Raw genomic sequence first — 14,403 nt, 5'->3', positions numbered from 1 at the left:
GTGGGGTGGTATGAGAAGCAGAAGAGGCCTTGGCTCTGGGTAAGCACTGCTCAGCGATAACTAAAACATCCCTGTGTTATCAGCACTGTTTCCAGCACAAATCCAAAACATAGCCCCATTCTAGCTACTATGAAGAAAATCAACCCTATCCCAGCCAAAACCAGCACAGATACACAGTCAGAAGTCAAACCAAAGCCTCCTGGGCCCATCTATGATAAGTCAAAATCTGTGACATTTCAGCATGACAGAGAAACACTCTTTGTGCAGGAAAAGTAAAGGAGGTTGGGTTTGGGTTTGTTTGTTTTATTTGTTTGTTTATCTTATTTTGTTCAAGAGTGCATTTATTTTATAACTGACAGAAGTTCACTTCATTTTTAGTGGGCTTAAAATAACTTGCCAGTAATAAAACCAAGTTTCTCTCTCTGCTTTTCATAACAAGGAGAAGCTGAATGAGTGGCTCCATGTTCAGAAGAGTCTCAGAGGTCTCTGCTGAATTCATTGACCGTGGATCAAACCAGTGTGGAGCACAGCCACTGAGGGAGAAACAGAACAAGGAGTCAGATCATCCGTAAGGTCCACAGGATGCCACCGGGGCACTCTACCACAGTTCTGGGAGAACAAGCTGGGAAAAGCTGGAGCTGCATTTTAATCTGTTGTATGTGTAGGATCCATCTGCTCTGGAACTTCAGGGAAATTTATTGCTAGCATCAGCCTCAGACATTGCAAGTGAGGTCTCTTCCGAGGGAAGACCAGTTCTCCAGGGCAAGCTGCATGACCTTTGAAAAATTCTAGGGTCGGAGTGTGCAATGTACAATTTCAGCTAGATTTAACTAACTGTGTCTGAGGGTCACAGGGCTTCCTAGCCATCCTCCTCCCTTTGAACCAGTCTTCAGCTGAGAGGACTAATTGGATGGACCTCTTGGGGCCCTTTCCAGCTGTTTCCTGAGATATATTTGTATTCTGCAAAGGGAAGACTCAAGCTGATTGCTTTTATTGCAGCTTCATCAGGAGAAATTTGCATTAAAAACAACGTGGCGAAAAAGGACCTGGCATCTTAAAAGGTCTCTTCTAATTCTGGCAGGTTGATCAGTACATTCTCTGCCAGACAAGAACAGTTCCCTGCTGTGTGTTTTCTAATGAATTGACCACTGCCTTCTAAAAGTAGATAGTGAAACACACTGTGTAAGCATCTTCTGAAGCAACCTTAGGGGTTTTGAATGTATCTTTACTTTTTTGCTCATATAAGGTAAATGTTCATTTTACTAATTCAGACAGGCCTTCTGAGCTGAAGTACCTTTTCACATAAACAAACTTTCCATTTGAATCACTGTTGAGTTTACCACTTAGAACAGTGATTTTAAATAAATGTATTTTACTGTGGTCCATTGCTGTAGCTTAACCAGATGGTATTTCAATCTGACCAGCCTCACCTCAGCCAGAGAGAGCTGGATGACTTCACTCTTGTCTTTGTCCAGGAGATGGAACACTTCTGAAAAGTAAAAGCGGGGGAAAAAATTGGATATAAACCACAGAGTTTGGCATGTAGAGAATCACTGTCTGACAAAATGTAGAGGTCTGGCTTTTTGCCATGATCTACTGGAAATCTAGACTGGTTCTGCAAGATAACATTACAGCTGTTCTTTCCTCTTACAAGTAATTTCTAAGCCACTTCATGGGGTGGAATAGTCAGATCTACAGCAGCAACCCGAGAGTTGGCAGCAGGACAACTATAAAATCTGATGCAGTAGCATCTGGTATGATCCGGGGACAAACCTGTAAATCAGGTCTGAGTAAGGATTGTAAATGATAAATGGTACCATTTATAGGAGCTGGGACAACCTGGGTGCCAGAGCACTGATCATGAAGTGCAGATGACTGTAAAGCAGAAGAGCATGATAGGTTATGAAAACATGTCCCTCACCCTCCATGGTCATTCAGACAGAAAGGCTTTTGCTATTTCTCTGCTGCTTTCTCCAACAGACACAAAATTTCTGGCAACCTCACATTTCCAAGCAGTTTGCTACATTCACAGTTAAAAGACACCAAACACTTGATGAAACCCCAAAGTTTTCAGGAATTCCCCTTGGCTGGTGAACAGAGGCACTTACTGAACAGGGTCTCCAAGCGGATCATACAGGCCACAAAGCCGTCGAAATCAATGGTCAGCTTGCTGCAGGCGTATCGGATGACAATGCTGTGTTGCACCTGGTCGTTGAGCGTGAAACCTGAAGGCATGGGAAGCACATGAATCACTGACACAGCAGGTTAATATGCTGTCTTTGATGTGACTTATCCATGCACTGCTGCAGCTGCAGGCAGACCTGGGTGAAGGACTGAGGACTATTCCTCCCAGAAGGTCTGTCAGACTCCATCACCCACCTCTGCTGTGGGTCCTTTCCAAAGCCCATTGTGCTGGGTGAAGAGAGGCATAAAGCTCTCCCACAGCATTTTGTCAGACTGCATATTTCACATTGTTTCACAGCATAACCACTCCTATGTTCCCCAGATAAACCCCTAATTAGCGAGTCTTGGCACTGCAGCTGAATAGCAGTGATTGCGGTAGAGCCAATTGCTCACATAACACATTGGGTTCTATTCAGGCCCATATTAGTGCTATTTCTGTCTCTGGATCATTCACATAAACTCCACCGAGCACAAGACAGATCAAAAACCAGTGTTCCTCTAGATGCCCCTGAGCGGGCAAGCACTGCTCCAAAAGTGAATAGCACACATCAGAGAGGACATCGTTGGGGCATGCCTTGATCAGGCTTGCACCTTCTCTAGTGTAAAGAAAGGTGGTGGGAGGAAATGAAGGAAAAAGAGGATTTGGACATAGCTCTGAAAGAGGACAGTTAGATTAGGAAATAATGAGGGCAAAAATAGAGCAAGTAATAATCAGATGGATAAGCAATGGTCACAGCATGGACAAAAATATCAGTGGTTCATAATGCAGAACAGAGAATGGGTTTTGATGTATATAACAGCAAAAGGACATCGCGGTCCGTGACTGTCAGGAAGGGAGAACGGCACTGGCAACGCTGTGATCTAGGTGACAGGAGGGAAGCAAAGTCATTAAAAGGCTCCACTGTTCTTCCGATATTTGGTGATCCAACGGTGCCCCCAAGCAGCATACTCACCTGCCTCTCTGAGGGCATTTCGCATCTCATGGGAGTCGATGGTACCAGAGTAGTCACTGTCCACTTTCTTATAGATTGCCTGCAGCAGAGGGGAATGAGGGAATGCAGAGACGGCTTTTCAATGTGTGCCCACACAGCAATGAGATATTAGGAGCACAGGCAGGCAGGCTTTGGCTTCCATCGCTGGCTAACAGCAGTAGTGAAGGCATGGTAACACGAGGGTCACCAGGCATTAGCAGCCGGAATGAAATCATCAGGACTCCTCTAGGGTTTAACTTTGGTTTGCTAGTCCATTCTGCAGCCCGTGCACTGCCACCCTCCCTGCTCCTGTAGCTAGATTAATGCCAGGACAATCATGCCTACCTCTGCTGCGTCCACACCATCACTGTGCTGTGCGGACTCAGCCTCAGGTTTCTGATGGCTGGGACAGGGGCTGCCCCACCAGCCCAAGTCTCACTCTTGGAAACGTTAATGAGCAAGGGAAATGTTTCAAGTAGCTACTGGCAAGCAAGGCAGACTGGGAAACACATTCCCATGGGCTGGCAGCCTGCCTGCCTTCATGTTACATGGTGGCAGACAGGCCATTGAGGAAAATATCCTATCATTTGGCAAACACTGCAACAGACAAAGTCCATTTTGCTTAATATTTCAGACACGATGACAGATGCTTCCTACTGCCAGCAGGTTTATTATCCAGAATTAGATGCCACCCAGACCTACAGCTCAGACTGGAATTGGCTCTCAGGGCTTGCTTTGCTGGCACCTGCCCCAGGACAGAGCCAGTGTTTCATGAACCCAATGCCTCTTCATGAACCTCCAGGACAGATGCTCTGGGCTGACCAGCATCAAGTATGGTAGCAGCAGGCTTGCCTGAAAGGGATGTTGTCAAACAAAGCAGGTCCAAATTTGACCTTCCCTTAGACTGCTTGGTTCTGGCTGAACTTCCTGGGATATTAAATCCTCTGCCATAAAAACAATTCAGCACTTCTACAAGATTTAAAAAATACAAAGCCGGGTTTTTGTAGGTCCTAAAAGTACATTTCTTGTGTTTGCTGGTGCTCAGCTGGCTATGTAACATATTGCAACGGCAGAGATATGTTCACATGAGCTTTAATACAGCAGGCAGCAGAGAGCTGTCCTTGCCAACAATGAAAGAGGGTTAATCTGACTTTCCATAAGGTATTGCAAATTATGAAGAGTGGTGGGGCCAAGGCAAATGAGGATCTGCTTGTGGCCTTTTAAATCTGAGGTGTTTCTGAGCCCTGGAACAAACTCCAACCATGAGAAGAAAGGCTTCCAAGTATATCTGCCTGTGGTGGCTTAACCCTGTCTCAGTTCTGGATCTGTACTTCAGAGCTGAGAGGGAAGGGGAGACAGTCAGAAATAACTGTGTTACCAAATACTTCTGAATCTTCATCCAAAGTGTCTTGAATTCTACAAGTCCCAAGGTGCCAGTCCCATTGGTCTGAGGATGTTAAGGCATGGTTCAAAAATCAGGATTCCTCTGTCCTTAGCAAAACTGAAGAGCAACCAGTTCTGATAAAAACAAATCACCCACCACAGTGTCATCTTAATGCCATACTAGTTCTCATTTGTAATGCATCTCCATCTCACGCAGACTTGCCCACAGCTTTCCATTTGCTTAGCTAAAGGCATGCCAAGATTTTCTAGGCTATCTGCACTCTCGAGGATTGATATATGGAATTGCTAAAGATATAAGCACGATTAGATCCACTCGCATTTTGTACATTTAACAGGAGATTAGAGTGCTTACAGAAAAAAAGGACTTGCCTCGCAGCAGACAAGTGTTAGAAACCAGAGGCAGGAACTGCAGGTGAACAGCGAGAGTCGATAGTAGGCTAGACTGTCTTCCCCTGTGTCCTTCAGGGCCTTGACCATCCCTTCCTATGGAAAATTACGCAGAAACAGGGAGTTGCCCCCCATGATGCTGTACTTATTGGGTTGCCCTGTTGGGTTTGGGAGACTGTGGAGTGTAGGGCAAAGGCATCACTTCTCCTAACAGCCAGTGATCCACAAGATCCACAGCTAATCCCTGCTGACCTCAACATGACCATGTCATGAGACCAACATTAGTGTAATCCTGGCAGCATGGCTCTTGACCCTCCCGGTGCATTGGCTACCTTCCCAGCACGTCAAAGGACTACTGGGCAGATGTGCTGACCTCTCCTTTTCCCTTGGCTACGCAAAGCTTACTACCTGCCATGTGTCCTACAAGCTATGCAGAAGGGAGGAAGGCACAGCACGCACTTGTAGCCTTCCCCCTCTGAACAGGTTCTCCAGCCTGTGTCTGCTGCTTTGAGCTCTGTGCTCTATTAGCAGTACCTGACTTAGAGATGGCAGTTGAGGTTGTGCTTAAAACCTGCCTCCTGCCAAGCACGCTGTGTATGCATCCAAAACTGCACAGGCGCATCCAGGCAGAAGGTCCCTGCTTCTTCTCCTTGCTATTTTTAGGGAAAAGTTTAAGCACTGAGAGATGCAGAGCGGGCGAGAGAAGCAGCCGATGATTAAATGGTTCAGGTTTCTGCCACCCTGAGCTGATAACGCTGCTTGGCTAAATTTTATGCCTCCAGCCGTGTCTCTGAACAATGGAAGTGTAAACTTAGCCCATCTTGTCCAGGAGTTTTGCAAAGCAGATCCAGAAACTTTAAAGTTGATGAAATGACATTCAAAGGATACATCTAAAAGGCTGATCATCTCCCTGCAAGTGTTAATGTTGAATCCATCACTTTTAATATCCTTTCCTGTACAAAAAGGGAGTAAAAACCGAAGTCAGAAATACTTTTAGATAAATGTTTTTCTGCAGACAACCTTGGAAATGTCAGCCACCTTAAAATCTTGTTAGCAAAGTAAATGCTCTGCCATTTCTTCCACTATTTCCCTTCAGCTGATTAACGTGGCTTTTTTGGCACAGGGGCAGGGGATGCTATTGCTTTTGGCGGTAGTAAGCTTCTATCTGTCCACGGAAGTTAGGCAGCAGCATAATAGTATCTTCCCATGGTGGTCCTCCCAAGAAGGTACAGGGAATATAGTGCCTCTGTGGGAAATCAGCTGGCAGACCTTGGAAGGGGAGCACCAGGTGGTATTTTTTCCCCCCCATATTACAGGTTCAACAAGCCAGGAGAAACTCAGCTGGGGGCAGACACAAACTCAGTTTTTCATCACCCTTAGCTGATAGAGCTGGGTTTTGTTAGCACAGGTCTCATCTGTGTGCTAATGGACCCAGGCACAGACATTCACTCTGCCCAAAGAGCAACTTTATGTCTTGTCATTTCAGCGTGTGCCTCTCAGCTCCATTCAATAGGAACTACATAAAGTTACTTACTCTTCGCCAAAACCCGGTTTAGGATAGTTCGAAGTTCAACTGCAGTCACTTCATAGTCCTGGACAGAAAACAAAACATACTTTAGGTGTTAACATAAAAATTATTTGAAACAAGCTATATTCATTTGCTGTCAGACATCCAGAGACTATTTTCCTTTCATGTAAACCCTTAATTTTTTTCTAACACTTTATATTTACCATCAGACATCACATGGAGGAGATCCTCAGAAACCATGAATATTTCCTAGCCTTCCAAATGGGAAATAAGTGGTTTGTTAGGTGCTATGGTGATGTGACCCAGTAAAAGTTAACTTTTTAACAGGTTTGACTGAATTGGGTGACTACCTTCTTTCTCAGCTAAAGAGGTTCAGGAGAGCATTTGAGATTTTCCAGGCTTATGGAAACTCCAACCAAACAATACTAAAATTGCCTTCTCAAAACTCAAAAAGGTCTTTCTAACTAACAAGATATTTTCCCTCTCTGATGTCAGTGGCTGCCTCTTCATTAAGAGAAAATCTGACATGACAGCCACAGGCTAGTACAGCAGGGCTTCGCAGATACTGAGGTTTGTCAAATACAATAAATAGAGAGAAAGTTAAGCCAACAGTTTTCCGATTCCTGGGGCTTCTAAACAAAAAGGAAGGAATTGGCCAACTAGGCAATTGTCAGAATTACACGCTAACTCCACAGGTAATTTATTTCACCGTGGAATAATATTTTCACAGTCCTCACTCCCATCATCCCTATTTTCAAAGTTAGTCCATGCCCTGCATTACCAAGGGAACAAATCACATTTTTGCACCAATAAAAGGAACAATGTAGTAAAACTGCTCTGTTGTAAAATAAATTGAACTGAAGCTGTGAGTTAATAAAAGAGGAGAACTGCTTGGTTTTTTGAAGACCAGACAGTAAAAGGAATCAGCAAGTCAAATATTTGCATAATCATAACAGAGAGGTCCCAGTCTTTTTCTTTCACTTTAATCCACTTACCTCTCCAGAGAGCTTTTGAAACAGAGTCTTGAACTCATCATCTATATCTTTGTTATCAACATGAGGCTAGAGGAAAGACATGACCAAGAGTGTGGTTTACAAGGTGGCTCTAGAAAGCGAGCTGTGGATATCGTAAAAGAGCTTTACAGGGGACTATTTACAGCAATGGAAAATGACCACTTGCTCTGCCGCAATGGCAAAACAGTGGCACTACTTAAATTAAGACCAGCCAGAGGCTGGCTTCATATGGGAGTAAATACTTTCTAAGACTGATGAAAAAGTTTTCTTCTATTACGAAGATAGTTTTATAAAATAGCTGCAGTGAAAGTGTTGCTGCACGTGGCCATAGCAATTCAGCAGTTCTTTGGAAGCCTGTTTTTGCAGTTTCTCTCAGACTTCAGGAATACTATTTGTTTCTATGGAAAGGATCATTCTGTGCCCTCCCTGCCTTCTCCTACCTGTGCTAGATGGAAGGACAATTTAATGTGTTCCAGCCCAGCCTACAAGGGTGCAGCTTCTGTGCTACATGGGCCCAGGTACATGAAAATGCATGTGAAACTAAGACACAGAGATATGTAAAGAATCCTCACAACCAAAAAATATTCCTTCTGAGCACAAAAACATACTGTGATCCCAGCTTAGGGGAGAAATAAAAATCTTGCCCCTGTTTTGCCCCCACATTATGAAGGCAAAGTCTGCTAGGAAAAGAAAGAATGATCTGCCAAGGTAAGACACTTACCTCATATGGTTTTGCAGACACCACATCACCAATCATCCTAAGGAAAAAAGAAAAAAAAAAAAAACCAACAAACCATAAATTATGAGTCTACCATTTGCCTTTAAAATAATTAGCAAAACAAGCTGTTTTAATATAAGGTGGTAGCGAATGTACAGAACAGGCCTCCAGGTTTCCTGCTTCCCACACTCCTCATGCAACCTCTGTCTGTCCCACCTCTTTGAAGATATTTTCCTTGGGAAATCCAGCCTTGTTGTTCTTGTCTTGTATCCAGACTCCTGTTTTTTCATTCAATGGCTGCTATTGATACAACCCTTTTTAAAACCATATCCTCATCATCATACTCCCAAATCCTGCACTCTTTAATTGTGGTAACTTCTACTTCACAGACCTGAGGAATCTAGTTACCGCTTGAGTGCTTGGTGGAGGCCATCTGAAGAGCCATGACCTCTCTACCAAGGATGTGTGTGTCACATATGGTAGACTACATAAGAAAATAGGTCCTAGAAATGGGACTGTTCTGCTGGTTAAAGGAAAAGATAGAGCACAGGATGTGGGTGCAACATCTGACCTTTTCCTTTTTGTGCCTCACCAGCAGAAGAGGACGCTTTACAGAAAAGATACGCACTGCGTTTTAGCCTGTTTCTCAGAAAAAACTCGCAGGCAGAACTCTCCATTTTTGTAAGGCTCAAAAGTGGACGGCACAATGAGGTATTCTCCCCGAGGCAACTTCATGCGGCTGGAGACTTCACGCAGGTTGATGTAAGGATCAGACCGAGCTGCTGGTTGGTTCCTTGCGAAGAAAGCACGGTTTACATGAATATCTGTGTTATTTTCCAGCTGCGGGAAATGTGTTTTTGTTAGAAACCATTTGACAATTCACTGCTAAGCCAGCCACCCTATTTCAATTTCAGTGCTTTAAAGCCATCTCAAGTTTTTCTTAGCATAAAATAATAAATCTGCGAGCGATGGCATAAAAGATAACCACCAGGGTTCTGACATGGGAAACAGTCAGGAAAATAATTAGAAGGGGCAAGGATCTTTCTCTATACAGATTATCTTTTCACATGTCTCTTTACAATTTGTGATATAAAATAAATAAAAAGATCATAATGTATGCTCGTATCTGGTCAAACTAGTACCTGCTGTACTTAAGTTGTCCATGTATTAAGCATTTTTTGCTTTCATAGGCTGTGGAAAATTTAAATTTCAGAATATTTTTGAGCAAGTTATGGTATGGGATAAATCTCCTAATTGCATAGGAACTGTAGTCTCTAATTTCTTTAAACAGACAGAAAAGAATAGTAAACAAGACAAAGCAGTCACAAGGGTGAGACTTTTGGGGCCACATTAGCTGATTTACCCAACTTCTATTAGGAATACTAAGGATATTCCTTTGGATTATGTGTAAAATAGTACTTAACTTTTCCTTAACACCAATATACACTTAAGCAAGTGAAACATTGCATAGGTCATAAAACAAAACACCGATGTAAGAACAAACAGTAGTGTAAGAATAACATCTCTGCTATAAACCTCCTATTCATGACTTTTGCTCCACAGGGATGTCTTTCAAAAAGCGTGATTCAATGATGCACAAAAAGTGCTGTGTGGTTGACACAGGGTGGGGAACATTGCATACGGATAAGGTTTCTGGCTGTCTAAGATCAAAGCATACAAAGATGTTCCCAAACATTTCATAATCATTCAGTTTTTCTGTTGTAAACTGTAGAAAAATACGGGGGGGGGGGGGGGGGGGGGGTGTCCTCTTTTGTTCTGAAGGTAAAATGGGATTTGTTATTTATTCAACAGCCCCATCCTTCCTCCTCACTCAATCTTAAGCTAAGTGGGACTGCAAAGATTAAGAATCCAGATCCATATCTTTTTCAATCTATAAAGTTCATTTTCCCTTTGCATCTGCAAGGCTGTTAAAAGAGCACAGTTAATTGCTACATGACCACATATTCATTTACTGAGAGAGAAGAAAAGGGCTGAAAAGCCGAGGAAAAATTGGAAGTGCAGGCTGCTGGACCTCAGTAATGAATATAGGCTATTCCTACTGCCAGACACCCCTGGGGTCTCTTTCCTCAAGAATGAAAAGTCTCTTTACCTCAGTATTGACATCTGGGAGGATTAGGGAATGTTGAGCAGGGTTTTTTTCAGTACCAGGAGCCCCAGCTCAGAACTATGAAAGGAATGGATCCACAGAGTTTGGCATTTCTTCTAAACATTAGCTACATTTTCTCAATTTTAGAGTGCAGAGACACTGTTCTGCCTTCACCTGTACTAAATAGAGAAATTCTGACCTCTGTTATACAAACTTAGTGGAAGCCAGATTTCAACAAGTATAAATGAAGTCAAGATTGGGACTAAGATGTCTGTAATAAATGCTTGTGCCCCAATCCCTTGGTTATTCAGAACTTGAGATATCGGTCCAGTGATCCAAGAACAAAGCCCTCCAGAAGAGCTGTCATTAGTAAGGAAGAAGTCTGCCTGGTAGCTAAATTCTCCACTGCAACAGGAGGTCCCCATCTGGAGGGTAGAAGTCTTCAGCAGAGATTACATACCTCCTGAGGAATCTGAAAGGAAGAGAAAGAGCCGATGTTAAAGGGCTGCTACATACCCACATCTATCATTAGGAGAAAAAAAAAAAATCAGATAAAGCCTCCTTGAGACACTTTTTTTTCATTTTCATTTACAACCACATATTGTACTATCAGTTATACATAAAGTTCTAGCTTCTGCTAGAGCTGTTCCAAAGGAAAAACAGGATTTTCATCCAAAGGAATTAATTTGCAACATTTAATTGCTTCTCTCCTGATATGGTGTTGTGAATGATACTATTGGTTGGAAATATTTGGGTAAGCCTTTAAATGTTCGGTCAGGAAAGTCAACAAGTTAGCCCCACTTTGCTAACCAAAAACAAACTGAGAATTTATTACAGCAGACCTAAAATCTACTAGTCTACTGTTACTGGAATATGATGAAAATATAAGGCTACCGTCACTAGCAACCAGCCTGAAGGTGATGAGACTGTTGTAAGGCAATTGTAACAAATTTCAAGATTTGGTCCATCCTAAATTAACTAAATTGCTATGTTCATTTGTACCTCCAAATATAAGGTAGCTTTTCCAAAAGCAATTAGTTGTCTTAAAAGCATAGATTCCAGTGAACACCACAGAGAGTGTCCTCCCAAGTCACGAAAGAGCTTTTGGAACTATCGCACACAAAATGATTCTGAGGCCTGAGATAGCCCCTGGAGACCTCAGGTCTTGTTCCTTATAACGAGCATACTAGAAGGCCAGGAGCTCAGTGATGGGCACACTTACAGTTATTGCCAGTAGGCAGTTTGAGCTACATGACTCACAAAAGCTTTGCAGGGCAGGTAGACTTGAGCATACACCTCTTCACCTTCTCCTGCACAGAGATCTGCTTTAGGTCACCATCCATGCTGTCCTAACCGGACCTCCTCAGCCACAGCATCAGCTGCAATGATGTAAATCTACAACAGTGTGTGACTCAAGTAACTTGGATCATAGCTGAATATCTACCTGAGATGACTTAGCAGCCATGCCTTTCAAAATAAAGTCTTCATCTTGTTAAGAGCCACCAAATCTACCCTACTGTGGAAAAGATCACAGAGGAGGCAGATGGGATGAAACAGATGTAAAGCACAAAAGCTCTGCTAACTTCTCCAGGGTTGTACTCAGTGATAGGAGCAGGCAAACGTCCTTCACGTGCAAATTCAGGATGCCAGTAGGCCAGGGTGCTTGGCACCATGCAGATGGCAACTCAGGAATGTGCCCAGTGAGAACCATTTGTGTATGCAGACACTTAGGCACTAGGGAAAACCTTTCCTAGTTTTGAACCATCCTGCACAGGACATATTAGCAAAAGTCAGCCATTCCCATCTGCTCCCACCTGTGCTGGTTAATGATCTTCATCCAGTGGAATCTACACAACATTTAATTGCTTTTCTCCAGATACGATATTGGGAATGATAACACTGGTTGGAAATTCTTATATTTGCTTCTCTCCCCTCATATCACAGAAATTAGAGGTGACACTGTAGTTTTTTTCCCTATAATATATTTTTAGAGACAGAAGCAACACTGGGAGAATTAGGGAAGAAAAAAAAAAAAAAACCAAAATCACTGAACCAGAACAATAGCATGGCAGACAATGAATCAAACCAATTTTCAAATGCAAGGGAAAAATAATAAAAAAAGGAAAGTGACTACTGAGCACTAACGATAGGCTGTAATCAGAAACACTTATCTGGAATTGCCAGGCACCCTGAGCCTGCCCCCATTCAGATTTTGTAAGAGAAGGCTCTCAATGAGACTGTTGCTAAATTATTGCCTCCAGTTTTACGCTGCTCTCCTGTTAAAGTGGGACAAAAACTGAGCCTAAATTTATCTGAATCTTCCCATATTATGTGGGTCAGGAAGAAATGAGAGAAGGATTTGAATCATCTTGCAAAATCCAGTTCTTATTGAAGTCTAGTGCTGAATGTCAAGATGTAGCACACTGCTAATTTTTTCCAGCGTAACAGAACAAAGAATAAAGCCTTTAATCAGGAACAAACTTTACCCGATAGAGCGAATAACCAATACTAAGCAGAGCTTCTCCCATTTTCTTCTGTCTCCTGCGGTTCTTCTGCATCAAGCCCACCAGTATAGTACAGCACGGCTCATCCAAACTCCCTTCATGGTCATCATCTGGTTTGTCCAACCGGATTTTAAACTGGGGATTGGTCCAGTATGTCGCTAAGAATTCCCAAGGTGACACAAAGAGGAGGAGATTTTGTTGTCATTATAGCCCAGGTGGCTGTCACTAGAGTTACAGAGAATACCTCTTTGGAAGGACTTTTGCCTGGAGTTTTTCCAGCCCTTTCCATTACATTATATGGTTTTATGTTTTCACAGCTATGCTGAATATCAATTGGAGCCACAGCAAATCAAAGCACCAAGGTTATTTCCTGGGGAGTAATGACCAACAGGGAGGAGCTGATATCGTTAATTCCAGCCAGTCATTTATCTCCAGGAAATGTCCTTGGCCAAGGCTGTTGTTGTTGCGAGAGGACCAAATGCCAGGCAGCCTCTCCAGAGGTCTAACCTGAAAATGAATGGGAAACAACACTGTCACTGAACTGTGACACTTTCCTGGCCTACCCACCCCTTTGGAGGATTATTCCAGCCAGTAGCAAAAACCGTGTAAGCAGGAAAAGCAGACAGAGGAAAAAAGAAAAGAATACAGCCATGAATTAACTGCTTAGTGGGTTGGTAATCCCTGACGAGGAAATAAGTGTGAATTAGATCTTCATTTAGACTGCCAAGCTTTTGCTTGCTGTCTAAACCCCGCAGAAAGAGCTGAACCTCCAAGCCCTTCCCACAAAAGCCCCCTCCAGTTAACAAGATTTATTTTTTTATAGTTTTGTTTGGTATTTCACCAAATGCCCGCTTGGCTGGGTCTCCACCTTGGTAATTCTGGCAGCCCCCAGCAGTTGAACCCCGTCTCCACTGTCCATTAAACAGGGTCAGGTCCCATTTATTGACCTCGTTGCTTGTCAGTGTGTCGGGAGTCAAGTTGCAGATCTCAAGGCGGGTGAACTGCCTTTGAAAATCCGAAAATGCCATCCTGGTGCACAAAAAGACCAGGGTTAGTCCATCAGCCTGCAACAGCCGAGGCAACTGCAAATGAATGTGTCTCCCAACAGGGCAGCAAACGTCGGTACTACAGAGCTGCCCAAAGCCCCATTTAATTGAACTCTGAAACTTGGAACTGGCTTTTGGGAAACAAAATTTCCCACTCCCTGAATGAGCTGTATCTCCTGGAGACAGTTGTTCTCAACGGCTGTTACACTTTATGGGCTCAGTCACCATTTTCTGTCATCCCAGCTGTGGGCAATCCCTCGTGGATCATGCTTCATAAGTAAATTCGCTAAAACTGGTGGAACAAAATATGCAAGGAGATGCCATTTAATGGGAGTAAGAGTTTGCCCTTATGAAAGCGTCACTCTGTAGAAAAACAGTTTCAGTTTGATGTTTTGCTTTAATTCTATCATTGATGGGTTTTTTTACCATTCTTAGTAGGTTTGCATGAGTGACAGACCTTGATCACTTCATGCCGCAAGCAGAGGTCTGTTCTCATTTCTTAGTGCCTTATGGCCCGTATAGCTGATTGCACTGGAAGACA

The 14,403-nt window shown here is 43.2% G+C and overlaps 1 protein-coding gene across 1 annotated transcript in view; it reads right to left on the bottom strand.

Moving 5' to 3' along the window:
- Nucleotides 1-313: 313 nt before the first annotated feature.
- Nucleotides 314-14,403, bottom strand: part of CAPN8 (calpain 8) — a 31,305-nt gene continuing 17,215 nt past the window's right edge. Inside the window, exons 9-21 of the mRNA XM_030035195.2 lie at nucleotides 13,685-13,845; nucleotides 12,799-12,974; nucleotides 10,773-10,784; nucleotides 8,834-9,045; nucleotides 8,209-8,245; nucleotides 7,470-7,535; nucleotides 6,481-6,538; nucleotides 5,835-5,899; nucleotides 4,534-4,602; nucleotides 3,138-3,216; nucleotides 2,109-2,225; nucleotides 1,431-1,489; nucleotides 314-533 (exon numbers count right to left, since the gene is read on the bottom strand). Of these exons, the coding sequence (XP_029891055.1) occupies nucleotides 510-533; nucleotides 1,431-1,489; nucleotides 2,109-2,225; nucleotides 3,138-3,216; nucleotides 4,534-4,602; nucleotides 5,835-5,899; nucleotides 6,481-6,538; nucleotides 7,470-7,535; nucleotides 8,209-8,245; nucleotides 8,834-9,045; nucleotides 10,773-10,784; nucleotides 12,799-12,974; nucleotides 13,685-13,845 (1,135 nt within the window). The 3' untranslated portion in view covers nucleotides 314-509. The remainder of the gene's footprint in view (nucleotides 534-1,430; nucleotides 1,490-2,108; nucleotides 2,226-3,137; nucleotides 3,217-4,533; nucleotides 4,603-5,834; nucleotides 5,900-6,480; nucleotides 6,539-7,469; nucleotides 7,536-8,208; nucleotides 8,246-8,833; nucleotides 9,046-10,772; nucleotides 10,785-12,798; nucleotides 12,975-13,684; nucleotides 13,846-14,403) is intronic.

This window comes from Aquila chrysaetos, chromosome 13 (assembly GCF_900496995.4).
Source record: "Aquila chrysaetos chrysaetos chromosome 13, bAquChr1.4, whole genome shotgun sequence".
In the NCBI taxonomy this organism is placed as follows: Eukaryota; Metazoa; Chordata; class Aves; order Accipitriformes; family Accipitridae; genus Aquila; species Aquila chrysaetos.
Note: the sequence above shows the minus strand (reverse complement) of the source record. Positions and strands in the feature narration are given on the sequence as shown.